The sequence below is a fragment of the Phalacrocorax aristotelis genome, chromosome 4, assembly GCF_949628215.1.
Source record: "Phalacrocorax aristotelis chromosome 4, bGulAri2.1, whole genome shotgun sequence".
Taxonomy (NCBI): Eukaryota; Metazoa; Chordata; class Aves; order Suliformes; family Phalacrocoracidae; genus Phalacrocorax; species Phalacrocorax aristotelis.
Genome location: NC_134279.1, coordinates 84,024,488 through 84,048,163, shown reverse-complemented (window position 1 = coordinate 84,048,163; position 23,676 = coordinate 84,024,488). Strand labels below are relative to the sequence as shown.

General features: G+C 60.8%; 1 protein-coding gene across 3 annotated transcripts in view; it reads left to right on the top strand.

The window, feature by feature from the left end:
* The window catches only part of VAX2 (ventral anterior homeobox 2), a 28,261-nt gene extending 4,753 nt beyond the window's left edge, over positions 1 to 23,508 (top strand). The window contains exons 3-5 of one of the 3 annotated variants that reach the window (XM_075092296.1): positions 974 to 1,161; positions 18,998 to 19,037; positions 19,779 to 19,935. In XM_075092296.1, coding sequence (XP_074948397.1) covers positions 974 to 1,161; positions 18,998 to 19,037; positions 19,779 to 19,840 — 290 coding nt within the window. In that variant the 3' untranslated portion in view covers positions 19,841 to 19,935. Of the gene's footprint in view, positions 1 to 973; positions 1,162 to 18,997; positions 19,038 to 19,778 lie in introns of all 3 variants that reach the window. The other 2 variants (XM_075092294.1, XM_075092295.1) reach the window with 2 other exon arrangements.
* Positions 23,509 to 23,676: the final 168 nt, after the last annotated feature.

Here is a 23,676-nt window from a genome sequence, read left to right as displayed (position 1 = left end):
CAGCACAAGAAACAAGGAGCATGAGGGGTTTGGGGTCAGGCAGGAACCCGGCGGGCGATTTCCAAGGCTCATTTTTAATACCTGGAGCCATGTCTGGCACACAGAGCCCGTCGGGGCACGTCCCAGCCCACGGCGCTGGGACAGGCTTTGGGGCACCTCGCGGCTCCGCGGATTTTCCTGGGAAGGCTCGTCCTTTGTCGGTGGAAGGTAAAGCGGCGGCTCCTTCGGCGGGGCCGCATCCTGCGGCGTGGAAGGGGCTGTGCGGGGCTATCGTGGGAGGTAAAGCCTCCCGCTTTTGCTTCTCCGCGTCGTGAAATCTGCTGCCGTGAGCGGCTCGGGGCGCTCGGCACTTCCAAAACTTGTCCTTTATTAGGGAACTGCCCCAAAGTGGGAGCTGCTGCTTTTCAAGAAAATATTCCTTCAGTGAGAATAATTCTGGGAAAAAAAGGGAATTGTAATAGAGAGAAAATTTTCTGGGTGTTCCCAAGGAAGTATGGAAACTAAAACTAAAATATACTTTTAATTAAAAATCTGTTTATTTTGAACTCTTCCTCGGTATAGAACTGTTTTCTGCTTCTGGCATCCAGAAGCTATTATTTCTGTCATTAAATGCTCTGCTTTTTTGATTTCTATTTATCTCTTGGCAAAAAAATAAAATCCCTATTTTTACGAAGGCTTGTTACCGTTCCCTGGTGCTTTATAAACTTGCAGCATTTGGGGCCAGAGGGAACAACCGAACTGTGGGATGTCGCCTTTTTTAGCCACAGCTTGGGGGATTTCTTACAGTTATTCCCGCGGCGAGCCCAGACACTCACATCAGCCCTGACGGTGCAGCCGGTCTTTAATGCAGCTTTTCCTCCCCCAGTAATGGCTATTTTGGACCAGTTCCCCCAGTCCCTTTCCCCCCCAGCGCAGCTTTTTTCCTCCCATCGAGACCTTTTCCTGACGGCCCTTCTCCCCGCTTCCCTGCCAGATGCCAAAGGGACGATCCGGGAGATCGTGCTTCCCAAGGGCCTGGACCTGGACCGGCCCAAGCGGACGCGGACGTCCTTCACGGCGGAGCAGCTCTACCGCCTGGAGCTGGAGTTCCAGCGCTGCCAGTACGTGGTGGGCCGGGAGAGGACGGAGCTAGCGCGGCAGCTCAACCTCTCCGAGACCCAGGTAAGGGTCGTGGCGGCTCCTCCGTGGCGGGGACATCCCCGTGGCCCCGTGGCGTGGCCGTATGCAGCCCCTTGGGACAGGCGTGCTGGCCACCGGCGTGGGGGGGGGTGATGGCTGGGGTGGGCAAGAGCTGTCCTGGGGTGGGAACTGGAGCTGAGCTGAGCCCACGGCCCCAAACCCGGGTGGAGGGGCTCCGTGCTTGCCGGGGTGGAGGGACGCTGGCCGGTGTTTTGGGGTGCGCACGGTGCTACGGCCAATCGCTCTCCTCCTCCCCTTTCTCTCGAGCCACAGGAGTGGGAGGTTTAGGGTTGGGAGAGTGAGGGGCAGCCCTGAGTGTGGTCCACAGGGACCCCCCCCAGCTGCTGCACTGCTCCCCCATGAGCAGCACCCCCCGGCTCCCCCAGGGAGGGTCTGGCAAAGTGGGGAAGAGAAAAGAGCAGGAGGGGGTCAGCAGGGAGCCGAGACCCTGACGGCAGCACCCACAGCGCGGGGTGGGCGAGGGGGTCGGGGCGCGCCGTGGGTGCTGTCAGGATCGGGCATTTGTCTGTGCGTGAGATGGACGGATCCTGCATGGATCCTGCACCCTGCCGCTGCCCCCCACCTCTGCAGCCTCCGTGCCTTCCCTGTCCCGCTCCCAGCAGGGTGGGGATGCCATGGGGACCGTCCCTGCGGACTGGGAGACCCCCCAGAGCTGTGCCGTGGCCTGGGCATCTCTGCTCCATCACCCCCCCGCCTGTGCCCGGCCCTGCGCGGAGCTCCGCCGGCGGGGAGGGATTGTCCCGGTTCTCCTCCGCCGAGGTTTGGCCGGCGCGGAGAGAGCTGGGCTGAGCGGCTCAGCCTGGCCGAGCGGAGGTGGGAGAGGCTGCGCGCTGCTCGGGAGTTGGTGTTGATGCAAAAAGCGCGTCTGCTGGGGGGTTGCGATGGTTTGGGACTGAAAATTTATACGGAAATAGTAACAAGGACAAAATGAATGAAGACCACAGTGCAAAACAGCACAGCTGGGACCTGCAGAAATGACTCCGTCAGCCCAGTCTGCCCCTTCTCGGGCCAGTAAAAGGCACATTTCATCGATTCAGATAGGAAATAATTTCAATCTTTCCAAACCCCTTGCAGAACAAAGCTGTCCTGGGAGGCCAGACCCCTGGCTCCGGGCTCTCCCTGTGTGCTGAGAGGGTCTGATTTTGGGGAGATCCTGTTGCTCCATGGTGTTTCGGCGCTCGCTGTGCGGCCGCTGCGTGGTTCTGCAAGGGGGAGCAGAGCCTCGGCGCACAAAAAATAGTAGCTCTTCCCTGTTTTGGTGGCAGAGTGGGTTTTTCCTTTGGTAAGGAGCAGATTTCTGTCTGTGGGATATGTACAAGGAGGCGCTGGCGGCTGGCATGGCTGTGCCATGGTTAGGAGCAAAGCGCCCTGCTGAGCTGGGCGCTGCACGGGGGTCCCTTCCCCGGGGTCCCAGCCAAAGCCCTGGTCCCACATCACCTCCACAGAGCTGGGAGGGACACGGGTGACCTCGGCTGTGCTGTGCTGGGGGCAGAGCTCCGGCTCCCCGGCCGGCGTGGGAGGGGACAGGCAGCCGGTGCGGCCGGCGGGAGCACGGGGCAGGGGACTGTGCTGAGCAGGGTGCCGGCTGCCACAGCCCGGGGCCGGCAGGGCCCAGCCTCTCTGTAGGGACTAATATCCACTTATTTACTGCTTGCTTGGTGCCTCATTGCTGCCTTCATCACTCAGTGAGAAAATTCACACCCTGTAGGCCATGGCTGTCTTTTTTCCTCTTTTCTCCTCCTTCCTGTGTCTTCTTTTTCCCCATCTCTCTCCTTCATCTCTGTCTTTTTTAATCCCTTTCTGTGCTTTTCACAGCATTTCCTTCCCTGCAGCAGAATCCCCGTTGTGCCTTCCCGGCTCCCCGCCGCTGCCTGTCCCTCCCCAGACACCACCGTGCCCGGGGATGGCAGTGCCAGGCTCGGTGCCCGGCTGCCTCCTCTCATCACCAGGGTGCAGGTGCCCGTGGGTCACGGTTTCAGGCTCTCTGCACACTCAGGTGTCACCCCCTGCCCCAGTCCCTCACTGTTCGTGGCTGGGAGTTTTCCTTGGTCGTTGCAAGAGCCGGGTGACCGCAGGGTTTTACAAGACCCCTTAGATCTGGAGGGCATTGCACGGCTCCATGCAGCGTGCTGGTCTGCTCTGCATGCGGCCCGGAGACTGGGTAGTCACCACCAGCCACTGCTGTCCCGCGGGCTCCTCTGTGCCCATCGACTCAGGCAGGGACAACGTTTGCACCAATCAGAGTATTTTGGGTACTTTTGGTGATTTTCCTCCCAGTGTTAACCAGGAGCAGCTCCTGGGACTTAGGGTCTGATTACTTCGTTGAAGGTTTTGTTCCCAACCAGGATCATCTTGTGGTTCTTTCCTGGTTGACGTTTGCGTTGTGCTGGTGGTTGGGACATTGGGACGGATCCTTTCCGTCCCCTCATTGAATGGGACCCTGGTCTCAGGGTTAGGAAACCTCCCCCCCCACCCCCCCGCCAGCTGCTCCCAACCTGGCTCTCTGCAGGGACCCCTGGCTGCGATGGGAGCCCGCCGCGTCCCACCGCGGGAGGGAAGGGCGGGGGACACGGAGGAAGGGGCCGCTGAGGAGGGAGTTTTTTCTGTGCCTGTGAATGTTCAGGGGGGGAAGAATGATTCATCTCCGCTCCTCTGCAAAGAGAGAGTGGTGCAAACAGCGTGATGAGATAGGAAGAGACACGATGTCATCGCAGCTGGAGAGCTGCAGCCAAGCGTCCCCGTAAGTGGGTCCGCCGATCAGGCTGCGCCCCTGAGAAATCCTGCCGGAGAAAAAAAAAAAAAGGCCTCTTTAAGGCTCTTATTTTACTTTCCTGGCATCTGATCCTGCTTTTTGGCAGACTTTGAAGCAGGAGGCTATTGCTGCTCTTTGCAGGGAAGGCAGGACAGCCCTCCTCCATAGTGGGGAGTAGGGATCTGTTTGCTTTCATGTCCCTGGCCCCTGCCCCGGTGCACAGCGGGGGTCACCCAGCTCAGAGGGGGTCACCCAGGCTGAGGCAGGGAGAAGCAGCACTGCCCCTCTGTGCCGGGGGGCTCAGAGCCGCGCGTGCCCCCGGAGCAGCACCAGCTGCAGAAGCCGGTGCCCGTCGGCAGCCGCCGCGGATGAGCCTGCCCTGCCCTCGCAGCTCGCAGAGCCGCCCGCCAGCGTCCCGCCGTGCTCCCCGCCACCTTGCCGTCCCTCCGGAGCCAGCCCCTCTGCGTCTGCGGGGCTCAGCCAGGCACCGACGGGACACAGGGAGAGTTTCAGAGCCACCCACACTCAGGCGAGGATGAGGAAGGTGCTTCCATCCACCTCAGCTCTCTCCAGCCCAGGGGATTCACCTCCTCGCCCCGGGGAGCCATGTGCCTGTTCTGCCTGACCGGGAGTTGCTCGGGCTCCAACCCAATGCCACTGATGCTTTTTCTAATTAACCCACGGACATGGTTAGTGTTGAATGAGTTTAATTAGCCCGTAGAATATTTTCATCCACCCAGAGATGCAGGTGTGCTGGTTCTGCATCCCAGGTGACTCCCATGTCCCTGGCGTGGAGGGCTGCGGAGGGGCTGCCCAAGCCCACCCTGGCACAACCCAGAATTGGGCCCCGTGCTCCGAGCAGGGACTAGCCCATATCTGTGCATCAGGCTTTCTCCAGGCGCCACATCCCAAGGGATTAGGGGAAAAGTGGCCCTTCTTAGTGTCTTTAAGGGATAGAAAACACAAGGCAGAGGGGCGGCTGCGAGGCAGAAGGACCACGGGGGGGACGGCGGCGGGAGGATAATTCCCACAAATCCCCCGGCAGGACGAGAGGCGGGATGGGCCGGCCGAGGGGATTTGCCTGGGTCAGGAGTTCAATGCCAGGCGCAGGTTCAAGTGACCCGGTGGATTTGCCAGCTCGTCCTGCCCTCGTTAAGAGCGAGGACAGAGGAGTGACACTCCTGTCACACAAGGGCCCCTTCTGGGGGCCGGGCGCCCAGGAGGTCAGGACAGGGCTGGCTGTATCAGATGTTCTCCATGCAGCTCCAAGCCTTGTCCCTCTGCTGAGAGGTGGCTCGTCCGCTCCCAAAGGCAGGAGCTTTGGGGGGACAGGGGTGTCCTCAGGCGAGAAGGCCATGCCCACGAGCGCTGCTGGCAGGTCTTGGATCTGTGCACTGCCCAGAAGGTCCTGGTGAGCTTTTGAGCTCCTCAGCTCCTGTGCAGCATCTGAAGACCCTTTGCAGAGGGACGGTGGGGCACGGAGTGGGGAGAGGTCTTAGCATCATGCTGCTGGAGAGCCTGTGGGACCCCCACGGGTCCCGGCGTGCTCCCCTCGCTGCGGTGGCCTCCATCACAGGTGGTTTGGCTTCCCTGGGACAAACTCCTGGCCATCCTTGGCAGAGGATCCTATGGCACCATTGCTGCCACTGACCTGATCCCCCCTGAGCATCCTCCGCAGTGCAGGAGGCTTTCAGGACTGCGATCCCCTCGATGTGGAGCAAAACATATGTGAGGAAGCAGCTGAGCCAGAGAAGGGGCGGGAAGGTCTATTTATAGCCTGGCAATTAAGATGATGCCGTTAAAAATTAATCGCACCTCAAGTCATTAACAACTATCAGTCTCCGCAGCGAGAGAACAATGAAACAATGGTCGGTGGCAGCACAAGTTGTCTTCTCACGGGGAGAACTGCAGGAAAGCTGCGGTCTGGAGGAGGTGAGAGTCATCCAGAGCCTGGCGATGGGAGCTGCGGGCTGGGGCTTCCCCAAGGCACAAGAGGCAGGGAGGACTGTATCGCCAGTCTGCTCGCTGCAAAGGCGCGCGGTCCTCGCCCTCAGAGTGTCTGCAGTCCTCGGGGTGCAGGGAAGCTGGATTTCCAAAGGTTTGGTGGAAATCCCTTCTCTAGACCATGCAGAAAATTCAGGTGGCGTAGCCAAGTATGTTCTTTTCTGAGGAGGCCTCCCTCCATCCCCCCATCCCTCCACCCCTCCATCCCTCCATCCCTCCATCCCCCCATCCCACCATCCCTCCATCCCTCCACCCCCCCATCCCCCATCTCCCCATCCCTCCATCCCTCCATCCCTCCATCCCCCCACCCCTCCATCCCCCATCCCTCCATCCCCCCATCCCTCCATCCCTCCATCCCTTCATCCCCCCATCCCTCCATCCCCCCATCCCCCCATCCCTCCATCACTCCATCCCTCCATCCGTCCATCCCTCCATCCGTCCATCCCTCCATCCCTCCATCCCTCCATCCGTCCATCCCTCCATCCCTCCATCCCTCCACCCCACCATCCCCCATCTCCCCATCCCTCCATCCCCCATCCCTCCATCCCCCCATCCCTCCATCCCCCATCCCTCCATCCCCCATCCCTCCATCCCCCCATCCCTCCATCCCTCCATCCCCCCATCCCTCCATCCCCCATCCCTCCATCCCCCCATCCCTCCACCCCTCCATCCCTCCATCCCCGTATCCCCCATCCCTCCATCCCCCCATCCCTCCATCCCTCCATCCCTCCATCCCTCCATCCCTCCATCCCCCCATCCCTCCATCCCTCCATCCCTCCACCCCTCCATCCCTCCATCCCTCCATCCCTCCATCCCCCCATTCCCCCATCCCTCCATCCCCCCACCCGTCCATCCCTCCATCCCTCCACCCCTCCATCCCTCCATCCCCCTATCCCCCATCCCTCCACCCCCCCATCCCTCCATCCCTCCACCCCTCCATCCCTCCATCCCCCTATCCCCCATCCCTCCACCCCCCCATCCCTCCATCCCTCCACCCCTCCATCCCTCCATCCCCCTATCCCCCCATCCCTCCATCCCCCCATCCCTCCATCCCCCATCCCTCCATCCCCCATCCCTCCATCCCTCCATCCCTCCACCCCTCCATTCCTCCATCCCTCCATCCCCCCATCCCTCCATCCCTCCACCCCTCCATCCCTCCATCCCTCCATCCCTCCACCCCTCCATCCCCCCATCCCTCCATCCCTCCACCCCTCCATCCCTCCATCCCTCCACCCCTCCACCCCTCCATCCCTCCAACCCTCCATCCCTCCATCCCCCCATTCCCCCATCCCTCCATCCCCCCACCCGTCCATCCCTCCATCCCTCCACCCCTCCATCCCTCCATCCCTCCATCCCTCCACCCCTCCATCCCCCATCCCTCCACCCCTCCATCCCTCCATCCCTCCATCCCCCCATCCCTCCATCCCTCCATCCCTCCACCCCTCCATCCCCCATCCCTCCACCCCTCCATCCCTCCATCCCTCCACCCCTCCATCCCTCCATCCCCGTATCCCCCATCCCTCCATCCCCCCATCCCCCCACCCCTCCATCCCTCCATCCCTCTATCCCTCCATCCCCCCATTCCCCCATCCCTCCATCCCCCCACCCGTCCATCCCTCCATCCCTCCATCCCTCCATCCCCCTATCCCCCATCCCTCCACCCCCCCATCCCCTCATCCCTCCACCCCTCCATCCCTCCATCCCCCTATCCCCCATCCCTCCACCCCCCCATCCCCTCATCCCTCCACCCCTCCATCCCTCCATCCCCCTATCCCCCATCCCTCCACCCCCCCATCCCCTCATCCCTCCACCCCTCCATCCCTCCATCCCCCTATCCCCCATCCCTCCACCCCCCCACCCCTCCATCCCTCCACCCCTCCATCCCTCCATCCCCCTATCCCCCCATCCCTCCATCCCCCTATCCCCCCATCCCTCCACCCCCCACCCCCCCATCCCTCCATCCCCCCACCCGTCCATCACGCCCTGCTGTGCATAGGAAAATAGTCTCTAACGTCTTCTGTGGGTCGTGTTTTCTCCACCTGGCTGCTTTTGTAGCTTTGCTCTTCTGTGCCGTGGGTGCTTACTCCGACCGTTCTCCCGTGGGGAATTGCCCAGCGGGGACGGTTTTCTCCTCTGTGCTCGGGGAAGCTGCACCCCCGCATGCTCTGTGCTGCGGGTCGGGGTGCCCCAGCCTAACGCAGCCCACTCTGAGGGGTGCTGCTCCCACCCCCCGGTGCTGTTCCCAGCCGGATGCTCCTGTCCTCCCCCCTGAGCCACTTCTTTTGGTTGGCGGAGAGGCTGAAATAACCAACCCTGTTTTCCTGGAGCAGTTCTCTGCCAGACTGGGTCTGACCGACCTCCTTGAGGGACCTGGAAACGCTCCGGGACTGGCTCGGGGGATGTGGGGACGGCGGGACGGGGAGGCAGATAGCTGGGGGAGAGCGTCATGCCCAGCTGCAGTAACCCGCAGCCGGCTGCTGCTGCTAAAACCTTGGGTACCGCGTCTGTTCTGAAGCGAGTGGGTGGCAGAGGGGGATGTCAGCCCGGGTGATCCCATATTTAATGACTCCCAGGTCGGATCCAGATGCGGCAGGTTTCTGGCTCCCATTTGGCCTGGAAGGGAGGTGGGTGCTGGGTCCCGTGGCAGGAGGAGGCCACCGGAGGTGCCCTGGGTTACCCTAGAAGAAGCTGGGCATCTCAGTAGCTTCTGGGTCCCCTTCCCACATGCCAGCCCGTGTCAGAGCATGCTTGTGGCATAAACCTGTTCACGTGGACGAGCTAATCCCGTCCCCTCCCTGCGGCGGGGGCACGTGGTGGGGTTTACCCCGCAGCCAGTGGGGCCCCTGGGCTGATGGCAATAAATCTGTGGTGGAACCGGGTACCACGCAGCAGCAGGACCAGGCTGGCACAGCCCGGCCACTGCCTCCGCCTGCCCACCCCAGCCCCTCGGCTTCCTCCAAAATTCACCTTTTGGGTATTTTCTTCCAAAAGCGTGTCAGGGAGCTGGGGAAGCACCGGCTTCTTGGTGGGGGATTGGACAAGGTTTCTAAAGAGGAAAGGAGCAGCTCTCCTTGGGGGAACAAGGGGACCCTCTTCTACAGGACAGCTGCTCCTGTGATGAATTAGGAGATAACCTAAAATATCGGGGTACCTCTACAGTTCCCCAAGCTCAGCTGGCGCTAGGAAAAATGGCTAATGTAAGTAAATGTGAAATAATGGATTGAGATTTTTTTTGTCCTTAAGCATTTTCAATGGAAAATGCCTGCTGAGTGAAAAACAATTTCAGAATTTGTGATCGAAAATTTCAGTTCTAAATGTTGCGAGAGGGCTGGGTGTTTCTGGCGGGATCTCCAAGGCTTTCTCAGCATACTCCAAGTGGGTGTAATTTAAAGAAATTTGTTTCCTAAAAACGACGGTTTCCCATGGAAATCAGTTTGGTGACAGTTTTGGATTCGGCTTTGATGCCTCTGCCCGGGGTCCCACTGCCCACCCGCATCCTCCGGCCGGGTGCTCCCACCTCCCCGGCTATATTTTGTAAAAACCATACCAGTTTGCTCCGTGCGTGGAACATGGGAGGAAAACCCACATCCACGCGGATAATTTCCCCTGGATCCTGGTGTCGTGGGAGGGGACATGACCGTGGGGACAGCCCTGCCATCCCACCTGTCCCCCCCAGGCAGCACTTTCTGAAACTCAAATAAATGAGAGGAAAATCCTCCGTCAGCCTTCGCCAGCATCTCCGAGGAGATGGGGGTGTCTCTAGCCGATTCTGGCGTGCTGGAGGATGCTCCCTCTGGGATGTCTCGCTCTGGGGACACCAGGCTGGACGGTGGAAGACACTCCACCCTCGTCTTCACCGTCTCTCCCTGCTCCTTCACATTATTTCCATTTGCAAAAGGTGTGGGAACGCCCTGGCGAGGTTTCCCTGCTGCCGAGCAGAAAATATCCTGAATTTTGGAGCAAAAGCAGACCAAGGGCATGCTTCTGGCTGCAGTTTTGGATCAGTGGTGGGGCAACGGGCTGCTCTGGGGACAGGCTCCCGCTGAGGGCACGGCCAGGTCCCAGCAGCTCGGGGACGGTCCCCACCTCGGTGGTCCCCAGCACGCTGCCCGGCCGTGGGCTGGAGCTCGGTGCGGCTGGAAGCGTGGCCCCAGGCGTGTCTGTCCTGGGCCGTGGCAGAGGGTTTGGGGTGGGTGGCCCAGCCGGGGTGGCCCCAAGCGCTGTCAGGGTGCAGAGGGGCTGGAGGAGAAGCTGAGGGATGAGTCCATCACCGCTCAGCGCCGTCCCTGCCGTGGCCGGGGAGAGGCAGACGGGTCGTGAAGCTGCCGCGCCGTTATGAAACCTCCGGCCGAAGCAGCTTTGGGCAGCGAGCCCGCCAGCTTACACAACGCCGGGGCCCGAGCCTGCCCCAAGCCTCCGCCTGCCCCGGCCTCAACGGCTCCGCGAGCCCATGGAGGGAGGAGGCGGAGGAGGATGAGGGTGATCAGGGTGCTGTGGTGGCAGGCTGGGTCCCACCTTCCCCCGTGCCATGGCGGGCATCTGTTGATGGCGGCAGGGAGCTAATCCCGGTGCGGAAAATGGCCTTGGCCCAGCAGCTATGAATAGCTCGGCCGGCGTGCCGGAGGTGCGCACGGCATGGGACGCGTGACGGCGCCGGGGTCAGCCCCGGGGCAGGGCTGCCAAACAGTAAACACCATTAAAAAATAATAACATATCCCCCGGCCCTGGCCGCGTGGGTGCCGGGGTGCGGGGCGATGCTCACGGGCATCCCGGGGGAGGACGGGGACCATCCTGTTTGGCTGCCGAGCACGGGGAGGCCGAGGGGTTCGGGCATTTTGGGGGGATGTGGTGTGTGGGAGCGTGTGCGCCGGCGTGGGCAGGGTTTAATGAGCAGGCGTGAAGTGCCCGCTGCCCAGGACCGGGGCAGGCAGGGACGCGGGCTTTGAGCTCTCACTGGCAAACCGTGATCGCTCCAGAGCGGCGTCCCACCGCTGCTCAGCCGCAAGCCGGCAAAACGCATCAGTTAGGCGCCAGATGATGTAAAAAATTAGCCGAAGGGAAGAGAGGGCACGGCCCGGTCCCCGGCTGGCCAGCGTGGCTGCATCCTGCTCTGCAGGGACCGCAGCGGGGAGGGGAGCGCTTTGGGCAGTGTGCTGGGATGGAGGAGTGGAGCAGGGGTGGTGCAAGGCGGTTACTGGACCGAAGCCCTCAGCAGATCCCGCGATGGCCGTGGGGCGATGGGCTCCCACCCAGTGCCTTTCCATCCCCGCAGCACACGGGGGGCTCGGCCTGCTGGTGGGGGGGTCTCCGTCGGGATTAACTGCTTGGAAATAATTTGTTTTTGTAGCTCGGAGGTGTTGGATGGAGGGCAGGGATCGGAGCAGCGTCCCAGCTCTCTGCAGGGCAGGCTCAGTCGCCGGAGAAGGGGCTGGTGGAGGTAAAGCCCAGGTTGAGGCGCTCCCCAAGGTCGCGGCACAGGGCAGCGGGGACCAAACCCCTCGTGTGCTCCATCCCGGTGCCGCCACGCTGCTGATCGCCGTGGAAAAGCCACGCTGCCAGCACGCGGCTGCCCCACGGCCACCCCTGACGCTGCCGCACCGGGGCCCAGCTGGGCTGCCAGGACGCGGAGCGGAGCCGGGAGCTCCCGCGGTGCCGCCGGCCGCGCCGCGCCTGGAGCTGGGAGCCGCTGCGTGGGGAGGTGCCGTGTCCCCGCTGCCCGGGTTCACTGCCGTCGCCGGAGCGCTGCCAGCCTCGCCCTGCCGCCTTGCTGCGCCTCCTCCCATTCGGCGGGGTCCGTGAGCACGCAGGGGCTTTCGCGGGTGCCCGCGGCGGGGCACGTGTGAGCGCACGCGTGCGGGCGGCGGCGGGGTGTGGGCGCAGCGGTTGCCAGCCGGGAAATGGTTTAGACGGCTCGGCGCGGGACAGGGCGCCCTGGCGGGGGTCTCGAGCGGAGGGCGAGGGTGGCTCAGTGCCCGCGTGTCTGTCCTGCTGCTTGGGGGCAGGCAGACGGACGGACGGTGCCTTCGCAGAACGCCCCCAGAGCGGCGCGCGGAGAAGTTCAGATGCTCGCTGACATTTTGAATCGGCTTTGCTCTGCGAGGGGAGCGGGTGACGCCGAAGACGCGGCTCTCCTGCTTTCCTCCCACACGGGGAGCAGCGACGGTGCCCCACGGCGTGTGGGGAGGGATGGGGAGAGTCCAGGCCATAGGGTGGGGGGTCCGGGGGGGCCTGGAGCCCCAACCCTTCCTCAGGGAAGGGAAACTCCACACACAGGGAAAACCCCAGTGGATGGAGAAGTCTGTGGGTGCGTCTCTGTGACCCTCAGCAGGTCATTCAGTTGCAGAGCGGGCGATGAGGGGGTGTGTGCATTTAAAATAAAATTAAACAATACGAAATGAAATTGTAAAAGTGTAAAAATAGAAGAGAATAAATTAAAATAGAAAAATTAAATTAAATTAAAATAATAAAAGACAATAAAGTAATAAAATTTTAAAATAAATAATTAAAAATATAAATAAAAATAAATAACAAAATAAATAAAAATTTAAAATAAAAAATAAAATAAAATTAATAAAATAGAATAGAATAGAATAGGAATAGAATAGACTAGAATAAAATAAAATAAAATAGGATAAAATAAAATAAGATAGGATAAAATAAAATAAAATAAAAAGGATGAAATAAAATAAAATAGGATAAAATAAAATAAAATAAAAAAGGATAAAATAAAATAAAATAAAATAGGATAAAATAAAATAAAATAGGATAAAATAAAATAAAATAGGATAGAATAAAATAAAACAATAAAATAAAATAAAGTAACCCCCCATCTGCCCGAGTCAGGCAGACGGGGACCCGGCGGCGGCACGGCCGGGGGCACGCGGGCACCTCCCGCCGGGCTCTCCGAGGCCCCGCTTCCCCGGGCGCGCGGTTTCCGCGCTGGCCGGAGGCCCTTCGGAGACTCTCACTGCGGCGAAGGCTGCCTGGGAGCGGGGGCGGCTGCCGAAGAGCTTCTCCTGCGGCCGTCAGCGCTGCTTCTGCGCTCCCCTGGCCCTTCTCCTCGGCGTTCGGGCAGCGCTGGCCCTGGCGCGGCTGCCGTGCGCGGGGGGGCCGCGCCAGGGGAAGGCTTTCTTTGGGAAGGTGGGGAGAGGAATATAATGAGCCTTCACTGATCATATTTCTGCCGAGCTGCTGCGCGGCGCCGCCGGCTCCCGAGACCCTCCTCCCGGCGGTTTGGGGCTTGTTTGGTGCGGTTTCTGCGCCCCTTACTCCTGGCAAATGGGAATGTGGTGGGAGTCACGTAGCCCGTGAGGGGTGAACGTACAAGCCGAGGTCCTCGGGGGGTCGGGCCCTCTCCTGTGCCGCTGGGTGACAGCAGGACTTGCGAGAAGGGGAGAGGGGGACGGGGCGAGAGGCTCTGCAGTGCTGCGGGGAAGGTGATGGGGGCGGGTGGGTGCCGGCTGGTTTTCACACCCCGCACTAGGAAGCATCTCCTGAAACGATCAGGCAGCAAATTTCCGCCTTCCGCACTGCTTTTCCACCGGCCGTGCTGTCGAGGTCTCATACTCTTGGTCATGGCTAGTTGGACACCATCTCCACCAGCAAGAAAGGGATTGATTGATTGACCTTGCCCCAAGGAGTAGGTGCCTTCAGCTTCTGATGTGGTGAAGAGGGTGGGTGGGAAGAAAATCTGGCAGGAAAAGGGTATCTGGGACGTGCAGCTGTGAGTGGGACGGTGAGATGGTGGTGGTGGTTTATTGCATGCTGAGGGCTGTTGTAGCAAGTCCTGAAGGCTTTGGGTGACCCTGTCGGTCTGGGACAGGCGCATCACGGCACTGGGGCTATCTCCTTCCCTTTCTGCTGGTTCTTGTTGCGGTTCATGCTCCGGTAGCCCCTGCAGGTACTCGGGGAGGTGGCGACCCACCGTGCTCAACACCCAGACACCGAAGCAGGAGCGCTGCTGTCCCCAGGCAGCACGTTTCCCTGCAGGGCTGGGCAGAATGCAGAGGGGTGAGAGGCGCCGGCGTCCCGCCTGGTTGGTGCCAGAGGTGGGAACTGCACGCCTGTGTCCCCGGTGGGTACCTTTGGACCGTGTCTTGTATCTACAACAAGGCAGGCTTAGACCTGGGTAAGTCTTCCAGGGAAGGAACATGCTTTTTCACCCTCTGGTTAGAGTCCCCGCTGCGGAAGGCGCCTCTCCTCCGGAACAGCCACGTTTGCTGTGCTTAGCGCGATGCCGTCTCCTGCTGGCCGAGCCCCACCGCTCGCAGGGCTCAATACACACGACGGTGGGACCACGTGGGTCACGCGTGACCCGAAACAAGTCAAGGCCGGACGGTCGTGGTGAGGAGCTACGGCTCCCTCGCGCCTCCCTGGTGCGTGCACACGTGGTTGGGGGCTATTCAGGTGCGGAGACTGAGATCTCTGCCCCCGGTTCTTTATGGAAACATCTAGCCCAGGGCAGAGCAGATTCTCCTGCTTGACATTCATGCTGCATGGCTGAGGGAAGTCATATGCTTCCGAGCTCAAATGGACTCAAAAGGCAGATGGACCTTTCTGATCAGCTCGTAGGACTTTCCTCCTCACTCCACTTGACCCAGGGCATGTATCTGAGGAAGACCTCCCGTGCTAACCAGTCAGCTCCGTGTGAAGGCGGGCACACTCCTGCCCCAGGAACGGCCCTCCACAGCCGTTCTCCCCATGGTCCACCTGCTCTGTCTCTGCCATTTGAGTCTGCCTTGCTTCAGCCCAGGGACCATGCCCTACCTCCGCCTACTCTGACAAGGAGTCCCCTGCTCTTACCAGCCTCTCTCCTGCGGCAGGGACTGAGCAAAGCAGAGTTTCCAGATCCACAACACGAGGGGCTTTATCCTGACATCCCTCCGCCCAGTCACTTACCTTATGGAAAGGGGGGCACTCTCCTTCTCCAAACCCTCATATGGATTTATAGGTCTGCAGATCATGCCTATCCTCATACCTTCAGCATCACGCTGTTGCTTGCATGCCATGACTCCTAGGGCTTTCAGAGACATCTGCCCTCCATGGCTTGCCTCCTCCCTGTCCTCTGAGAGTCACCTTCCTTTCCTGGTGAACACATGACCTCTCCTGTCCTGCTCTTCGGTCACATCCAAACGCAAGCCGTTGTCTCTTTGCATCCAGGCTTGACCTGACTGGCCTGTGACGTGTGGTCCTGGATCCCGCAGCCCCAGGCAGGGGATTTGCAGCTGCCTGGAGCCGTGGGCTCTTCCTGGGACTCCTCCAGAGCAGGGGGAGGCTTCTCCCCCCCGCCCCGTGCCCTCCCCAGCAGCTATCCTGGCTGTCCCCCCAGGTGACACATCTGGGAACTGGCCTTTCTCTCCATTCCTATGGAAAGGGTGTCCTTGGTCTCACTTTCTTCTCCCCGCCGCAGTCTGGCAGGAGAGCTGGCGGTGGCTGGGTTTCTCCCGCAGCCCTCCAGTTATTACCGTAGCTCACGGGGTGGGTAACTGAGAAACAAGACATTGCATGCGGGGCTGCATTACCTCCTCCACCGATGCTGGAGATGTGCCCACCAGGGATGTGCCGGCAGGGTCCTCCCTGCCTTTCCTCCAGGCCAGACTGGGAAGGGCGGCATCGCCACCTCACAGGCACGCACCAGTTCACCCAGTAACTTGGAAAGATGCTTTTTAAGAGAAGGAAATGAAGCCGATCTCATCAAAGCAGACTTTGGCAAAGCCTTGGTGCCTGATGGGGAGTTTTGAACGACACTGGGTGAGTGGAGAGCTTGCAGCGTGGGGAAACTGTAGTTGAGGGGAGGTGGGGGAGGATATTGCTGAAAGACGAAGGATCAAGGCTGGAGGGAAATTACTCACGGGCTTGTCAAGGACTGCGTCTGGCGGAGCTTATTTACATCTCCAGTGATAGGAACTCAGGGCTTGATCATAATGGAGGATGAAAAGGACATGGATCTACTAATTAATGACAAGCTGTATATGAACTTTAGCCATGAAGGGAAATGCGATCCTGCTCATCTGAGATGTCACCAGGGCAGATGGGGAAGAGCTCACGTCAGTCTGCGAGGCAGGAGGAGACCTTTAGCATAGCACGTTCAGCTTGTGCCGTGGTGTTCAGGGGTGATGGGTGCAGAGAGGAACCGCAGAGGTGGGCTGAGGGTGGGACGACCCCCTGCAAGAGGATCAGATGCAGAATGCAGGCAGGGAGGGCTGCGGAAAGCTTCTGCCTGTACCGATAAATGGAGGTGCCATCGCCACCGAGGGCATCAGCGAGCCCCAGAGGAGTGAGAGCAGAGGATATCCAGGCTGGGAGGGAGGAGGTGCTGGGACGGTCTCCCAGCAGCAGGACCCAATGGGTCCTCTTCTCCTGAGGACCATCTTGCCACCCTTCCCCCGCGGAACCCCATGTCGGGACGTTTGAGGCCGGTGCCACCTCAACCTTTTCTCCCTCCTGTCCTTTAGCGTTTCCCCCGGTGTCCCTGGTGGTGTGGAACTGGGTTTCAGCACCAGAAATTCATGCACATCAATATCCACTTCAGTTTATATAGATTTATTTATTGGAGTCGCCCATCTGTATTTCTATTAATTGTTGGCATTCAGCATCATACCCAGGCAGGTGACGGCTGGCAGCTCCTCCCCAGCTGACCAAGCGCTCCCAGGAGAGGCAGCAGCGCAGACCCAGCACAGAACAAAAGCCAAAACACCCCGGAAAAATGAGGTGCCACGGGAAGCGGAGAAGGAGGGGGAATCGGTCTCCGGAGGCCCTGACAAGGGCCCTCTGCTTTTATTGAGCTGTGTTTGTTTTTCACAACCTGTAGAAGACAACCAGAACATAAGAGCTGACCTTAGGGGACACCAGGGCTGAGGAACCTGTATCTACTGGTGGCCAGTGGTGCAGGTGCAAAGAAAACAGCACGTGGGGTATAAAGTGGTCCCATCCTTGCTGTGTCTTTCCAGCATCTTAGGGAGCGCTCACCACGAGGCGGTACCCAGATTATCTGGGTTAAATCTTGTTAAATCTCGACGGCTCTGTTCTCCCATGGGGGGTTTTTTGCTCAGGTAGCTTGCTCCAAAGTCAGTAAGAGTGGTAACCAATCGACTGACACCCTGCCCGGGCTAGTGCTGCTCAGCGAGGTTCAGACTAGATTTAAGGAAGAAATTTCTTACAATGAGGGTGGTGAAACACTGGTCCAGGTGGCTCTGAGAGGTGGTCGATGCCCCATCCCTGGAAACACTCAAGGCCAGGCTGGACGGGGCTCTGAGCGACCTCATCTAGGTGAAGATGTCCCTGCTCACTGCAGGGGGTTGGACTAGATGGGCTCTAAAGGTCTCTCCAAACCCAAACCATTCTGTGATTCTGTGATTCTACGTCCTGCAGCCGCCTCCTGCTGCGTTAGGAGCTGTGACTCGGAGGCTTAGCAATGCAGAGAGCTTCCAGGGGCTGTCTGTGCCTCAGTTTCCCTTTGCACTGAAATCCGTGTGCAGCTGGGGAGGGTCTCTGACACCCACCGGAATCTCCGGGTACCTGGAGACGATGCACTCAAACCGGGAGGGTGCAGACACCGGGGAGAGGGCAGGGGGGGAAGCTGGCGGTGGGTTCCCAGCCCTGGAGCCTCCGCAGTGGGCTCAGACACTGGGCTGAAGGAAGCAGGGTTTGGGTTGGGCTTGTGGCAGCAGGGCTCTGGAGCACCCTGGTTTGGGGCTCAGGGTGGAGATGGCCCTCAGCCGAGAGGACAGGCTCCAACACATCCCTTGATCTCCATCTTCCCCCGCACAGCGAGGCGAGGGCTGGGCTGCTGCACCCAGGAAAGGCCAGGAGATGCTGAGCCCGATCCGTGGGCGGTGGTGTTGGGTGTGGGAAGGGTGGGTGCTGGTGCACCCTCCCTGCCGAGGAGCCGAGGAGCCAAGGAGCCCGCTGCCACCTCCCGCTGCGCACCCGGCTGGGCTTGGAAAAAGCAGCCTTCAGGGACTTCATGCCCATCCTTGAGGACATAATCATGCTGAAGGGGTTTTTTGAGGTTTTGCTCTTGCAGAGTTGGCTGCTTGAGGGATGCTCTGAGCGGAGAGCGCTGGGGCTGTGCGTGTCTGTATGGGCTTACACCAGACCTTCATTAAGACATCAATAATGATGTGGGATTGTGGGGCTGTGGGAGTCCCATTCAGCCCTGCTGCCTGTGCTGGGGGGGCTCTGTGCTCCCCAGAATTTGTCAGCTCGAGGAGGTCCCTGCCAGAAAAGCTGGTGGTCTGATAATTCTGCATCAGGTCACCGTGCCCTGGGAAGCGGGATTGGGAGCACTCAGCCCTCCCCAAACCCATCCCGCTCGCTGGCATGGAGGGACTGACAGGGACGTCAGCCCTGGGGACCCGGGGCTGTGACGAGGGCCCCGCAGTCCCGGTGGCAATGAGGGACCCAGGATCCCTGTGCGGGGCCGAGGCGTGCACGGACAGGGAACTTCCTCAAGAGCTTCCCCATGGGACCCTGTGGGTAAGGGGCGGGTAGGACATGGGCTGGCAGTCGCCTGTGGTCCTGGGAGGTTTTGGGTGTGGGATACTAGCTCAGCCCCATGGTCCTGGTGTCCCCATATCGCACGGGAGCACCTCGCGCCGCTCCTCCCCGAGCATCCCCAGCCTCCAGCCGGCTTCGCCCAGACGTCGGCTCCACTATTACGTCCCCAGAAAGGGGCCGGGGGGCTGAGACCTCCTCCACCCCCACGCTCCATTAGCTCTGTACTGTGGGTCTATTGTGCCGGAGGACGCGCGAGGGCTGTGCCAGCGAGCGACTGTCCTACCCCGATGAGTTTCCGATGATTCGGATGGGTTTGAGACCCGCTGGTCCCAGAGCAGACGGAGACGAAGCCTGTGCCGATGTGCTGGGGTTTACTCCCGGGGTCCCGGCCAGCGCCCGGCTCGTCCACTCCCATCTGCCATGCTCTAATCTGAGTATCTTCCCATCCGTCTCCTTCCCTCACCTCCACCTCCATCCATCTGTCTGTCCCTCACGCCTCTCTCTGTCTCTCTCTCTGCCTCTCCTACCCCTCTGCTCTGCCAGGGAGGGACAGAAGCGGGGGGGCTGCCCTCCCAGGGGAGAGGTTAGGGGGTGCGGGGACAGCTGCAGGGGGACGGGAGCCGCGGGCTGGGGTCGGGGTCCACATCCCACCCGGGGGAGTCAGGTGCAGTTTTGGGCAGGGGGTTCCTTACTTTGGCCAGAGGCAGGCTGGGGTGGGGATGCCCCCAGCTGGGTTCGGGCACAGAAGCGGGTCTGCGCCCAGAGATCCAGGGCCACCAGAAGCCATCCTGTCCCCTAACATGTCCCCCTGCACCGTAGCAAGGCCAGGGACCCTCCACCCTGCCTCAAGCCTTGATCTGGTGAGGGAAGGGTTTGCAGGTGGGGACACAGGCTTGGGTTTGGTGACCATCACAGGGAGAACCCAGCACATCCCATGGCAAAGCCAGCACAGGGCAGAAGCAGGCAGCAGCAGGGTGGCTCAGCCCTGGGCTCCTGGCTCTGGGCTCCTACCCTGGGCTCCTAACCCAGGCTCCCGCCCCCAGGCTCCTGTCCCCAGGCTCCCACCTCCGGGCTCCCATCCCACTCCCCCCTGGCACCCGCAGGAATTTGCCTTTTCCCTGGAAGCGGCAGGCGGGAGTGACTTCTCCGCAGTCCCTGTGGCGGGGAACGGATCTCGCTTGGGCATTTATTTTAATACGTCTCTCTCTCTCTCGTATCTCTCACTCTCTCCTGGTTCTCGCCTCTCTTTCCCTGGACCCCCTGCGCTCTTTTCTGTCCGTGCCTTTCTGTCCCCCTGCCCCGTCCCCCCACTCCCCCCCCCCAGGTCAAGGTCTGGTTCCAGAACCGACGCACCAAGCAGAAGAAGGACCAGAGCAGGGACTCTGAGAAACGCTCCGCCGCCACCTCCGAGTCCTTCGCCACCTGCAACATCCTCCGGCTGCTGGAGCAAGGCCGGCTCCTCTCCATCCCGGCCCCCCCCAGCCTCCTCTCTCCCACCTCCAACCCCATCGGCAGTCCTACAGGCAACGGATCCAGCTTGGCCACCCCAGGAACCACCTCCCCGGGGCTCGGCGGTGGGAGCAGCCCCCCGGGGCCTGGAGCCTTCAGCTTGCAGGTCCCTTCTCTCGCCTCCTCCTCCTCCTCCTCTTCCTCACCCAGGCTGCCGGCCACCCCGCTGTGCTTTGGGGGGCCGCTCCTGGGCAGCCTACACGACCTCCCGGGCGCTTACGGACTGGGCACTTCTGCTTTTGAGCCTTACACGCGGCTGGAAAGGAAAGACAATTCTATACCCAGCAAGAAGCCAAGCCCTTAAATCAAAACCAGTGTCAAAAGGTCTCCCCCCGTCCCCATCCCCGCGGCCCCCGCACACCCCGTGCCCCGCACCGGGGTTTGATTTGGCAAGTGGGATGTGGAAGACCGTTTAGCGCCCGCCTGGGGGGTGTGGGGGTGTGTGCGCGAATGCATGCACACGCGTGTGAGTGTGCACGGCCGGCCCCCGCCCCAGGCACACCGGCACGGCCGTGGGTGACACCCTGCAGCTCCTTGCCCCAGGACTGACGCTGGTCACGCCTTGGGGGGGGGGTCCCTGGCTGTCCCGTGTCACCGGCGCTGTGTTGTCCCTCGCAGGATCTGCCAGGGTCACGTTCCGCCCCCCGCTCCACGTATCGCCCCTGCACGGTCTGGAAGACGATGCTGTGGTCTGTGCTGGATGGGCTGGGAGAGGAGCAGCTCTGCGGGGGGATGCTGGGGGGTTGATGATGCCCCATGGTCTTTCGGTGCCTCTTATGGCTGGGAGCACAGAGCCCCAGTCCCTCCGGACTGTCACCCTAGGGCCCGTGGTGCTGGGGTCACCGCCAAAGCCCCGGGGAGTGGGAGGGCACCCCAAAAGGGAAAGCGCAGGGCAGCACTGGGCTCTGTCCCTGCCCGGCCATGGTGTCCTTGGGCCTCGGCTTCCCCACCTGCAAAGGGCTTCGTGTTTGGGCTGAGGTTGTCTCGGAGCATCCCGGTGGCTGTGGGGTCCAGGTCCCCTCTGCTGGCAGGGAACACTGCTCCTATGGGATGCTTGTCCTCCCGGACCCCCAGCCCGGGGCCAGGGGAGCTGGGGAGGTCTGAGGGGGACCGATGGTGCCGGTGATGTCTCCAGCCCCCTGCACCAGCGGTCCCTGTGCTCAGGAGCAAGGAGCCACCCTGACTCATGAGCCACCCCCAGGCTCCCCTGTGCTTGCTCGTGCAGAGCCAAGGCACTGTCCCAGACCCTGTTTTGGTGCTGTTCCACCCTGGCAAACCCCTGGGGATGCTGCAGGAGCCTCTGATCTCCCTTGGGGGGGCTGTGGTGAGCTGGGTCCAAGCCACCATCCTGTCCCCCACCAAGGCAACACCACCGAGGGGGACGTGGACGCATGGGCAGCTGTGACGCTGGGATCTGCCCCTCTGGGTCAGCCTGGGCCACGGGGGCTCTTTGCCATCAGTGGGACCCCCAGCCCTGTCCTGGGGTGCTGGGTGCTCAGCGCAGGCACTGCAGTGAGCCCCATCCTGAGCACTGCTGTAACAGTACCCCACGCCCCTCGCTCCCATCGCCTGGCTCCCATCGCCGGGCTGGACCTCCCGTCGCCTGGCCCGGAGAGGTGCTGAGCACCCATTGCCTGTGAAGGCAGGGCCATGTCCTGACCCTCGGGCAGCCTCAGCTGCTCTTCCCACCTCAGCACCCTGATCCCAGAGGGTGACGACGGCATCCCGCGGGGCAGGATTCGGCCTCAGGTGTGCGGTGCCGGGGCCGTTCGCAGGCAGGGCACGGCTTGGGAATGAGCTCCACAGGGTTGACGGTGGGCTTGGAGCCGTGCTGGTGGCAAAAACGAGAGGGGCATTGCATGAGGGGGCCCTTGGGGAAGGGGGCAGCGTGTCCCCCGTGGTACCTGCTAAGGGAGGGCTGCGCTGGGCAGAGTCTGGCCCTTCTGTGGTGTGAGCATCGCCTTGGCAGGGCTCCCTGTGGTGGCATCGCCTTGGCAGGATGCTCTGCTGGCACAGCCCTGGCAGGACACCCTGCTGGGACATCGCTGTGGCAGGAGGGGATGATGCCCTGCGCCCCTCCTAGAGCCCAGGAGCTGCCATGGGCCTCGTCCCCTCTTCACACCCCCAAGCCAAGGGGGTCCTGCATCCCTCCGCTGCTGTTTGATGTGTAATAACAGTAATTACCACTGAGCAACCCCCCAGCCTGGCCCGGGCTGAGCATCGCTGCATGGGCTGCAGCCCCCCTGCCCAGGCTCTGTAGGGACCAGTCCCTAAGGGGACACAGCCGCCAGCCTGTGTGTTCCCAGGATTTTGCAGGGAAATATTTAAAATAAATGATTTTATGAAAAGGTTTTGATGATTTTTATTTTTCCTTTAAATCAAGCATTTCTATGAAATAGTATTTATTGTTCACCTCGCATCTGGAGCACTTTATGGGAGCGAGCCCTTTGGTCTCGTGCTGCTCTGCGGAGCTCAGAAGGGGCCGGCACCCCCTGGCCGCAGGTGGGGAAACTGAGGCAGGGTTTGCCTGGGGAAGCAGAAAGCAGGGACAGAGTTTGGTTCTCGGTGACGCGCTGACGAGCTCCCCTCTCCCGGCCTGGCTCAGACCACAGCTCGCTGCCAACACCTCCGTACCTCTCCCTAAATGCGGTATTTGCCAGATCCTCCCGGTGCCCTGGGGTGCCCAAACCCCGACACCCCGATGACGTGTTTGACTGAGGTTTTGGATTTTTGACAGGACAACGACCTCCTTTCCGCTCGTCACTTAATTTATATTTATATCACTGTTCTGCATCCTCTCCCGGTCTGCAAACGTGGTATTTAGAGGCAGTGAGCTGAGGCGGGCAGAGCGGGCAGTGGGGCAGCCGTGCCCACCCAGCTGTGCCGGTATGGAGGGATCCTGCCCACAGGCAGGACCGCCTGCAAACCTCTCCCGGGGCTTGTTTTGCTTTGGTTTTTCCCTTTCCCCCACCGGGAGCAGCTGAATTTGCCAAGGTTATGGGACCCCGATTCCCCCCACCCTCATTGGGAGGCACCTTGGTCTGATGGAGAAGCGACCCCCTTGCACCTGCGCAGGCGGAGGAGGTTCTGGGGCATTTCAGAGAAATCAAGGTCCACTTGTGTTTTCAAAAGAGCCCCCAAAGCCTGGGCGCAGCCAGAGGGAGAGGTGGCAAGCGAGGCCGGGAGGCCACGGGCTGCCCTGCACTGAAATGGCAAGCAGAACACTGCAAATTTAAACACAAATGCTGCTTTCACAAGGGTCCCAAACCTGATCCAAAGCCGCTGTTTCTCCAAAATTTCTTCTCCCAAAGCAAAGATCCCCAGCGAAGCTGTCCTGGGGGGATTTGGGAAGGTCCCGCGGGGAAGCCGGCTCGCCCCCAGCCCGCCCCACTCTGCTCGCTGCCAGCGGCTCCTCCTGCCTTGTACAATTGGGAAGGGGAAAAAAAAAAGTTTTTTTTTTTTAAAAAAAGAGTACTGGATGTAAAACTTTAACGAATAATGTGTTTTTTTATGGTTTCTCAAAGTTAATAAAAGGTATGCCCTGCCTCCTGCCTGCCTCCTCCCCCCTCCGTCACCTTCGGGAGCGGCAGCTCGCCCACGCTCTCCCAGTGCCACCAGCCTTCAGTGGGTGCCTTTGCAGGGGGGGCTTTTGAAGCCCATCGTTGCCTGCTCCTCCTGACTCCAGCCATTGTCAGAGCCCCCTCCGTGTGTGC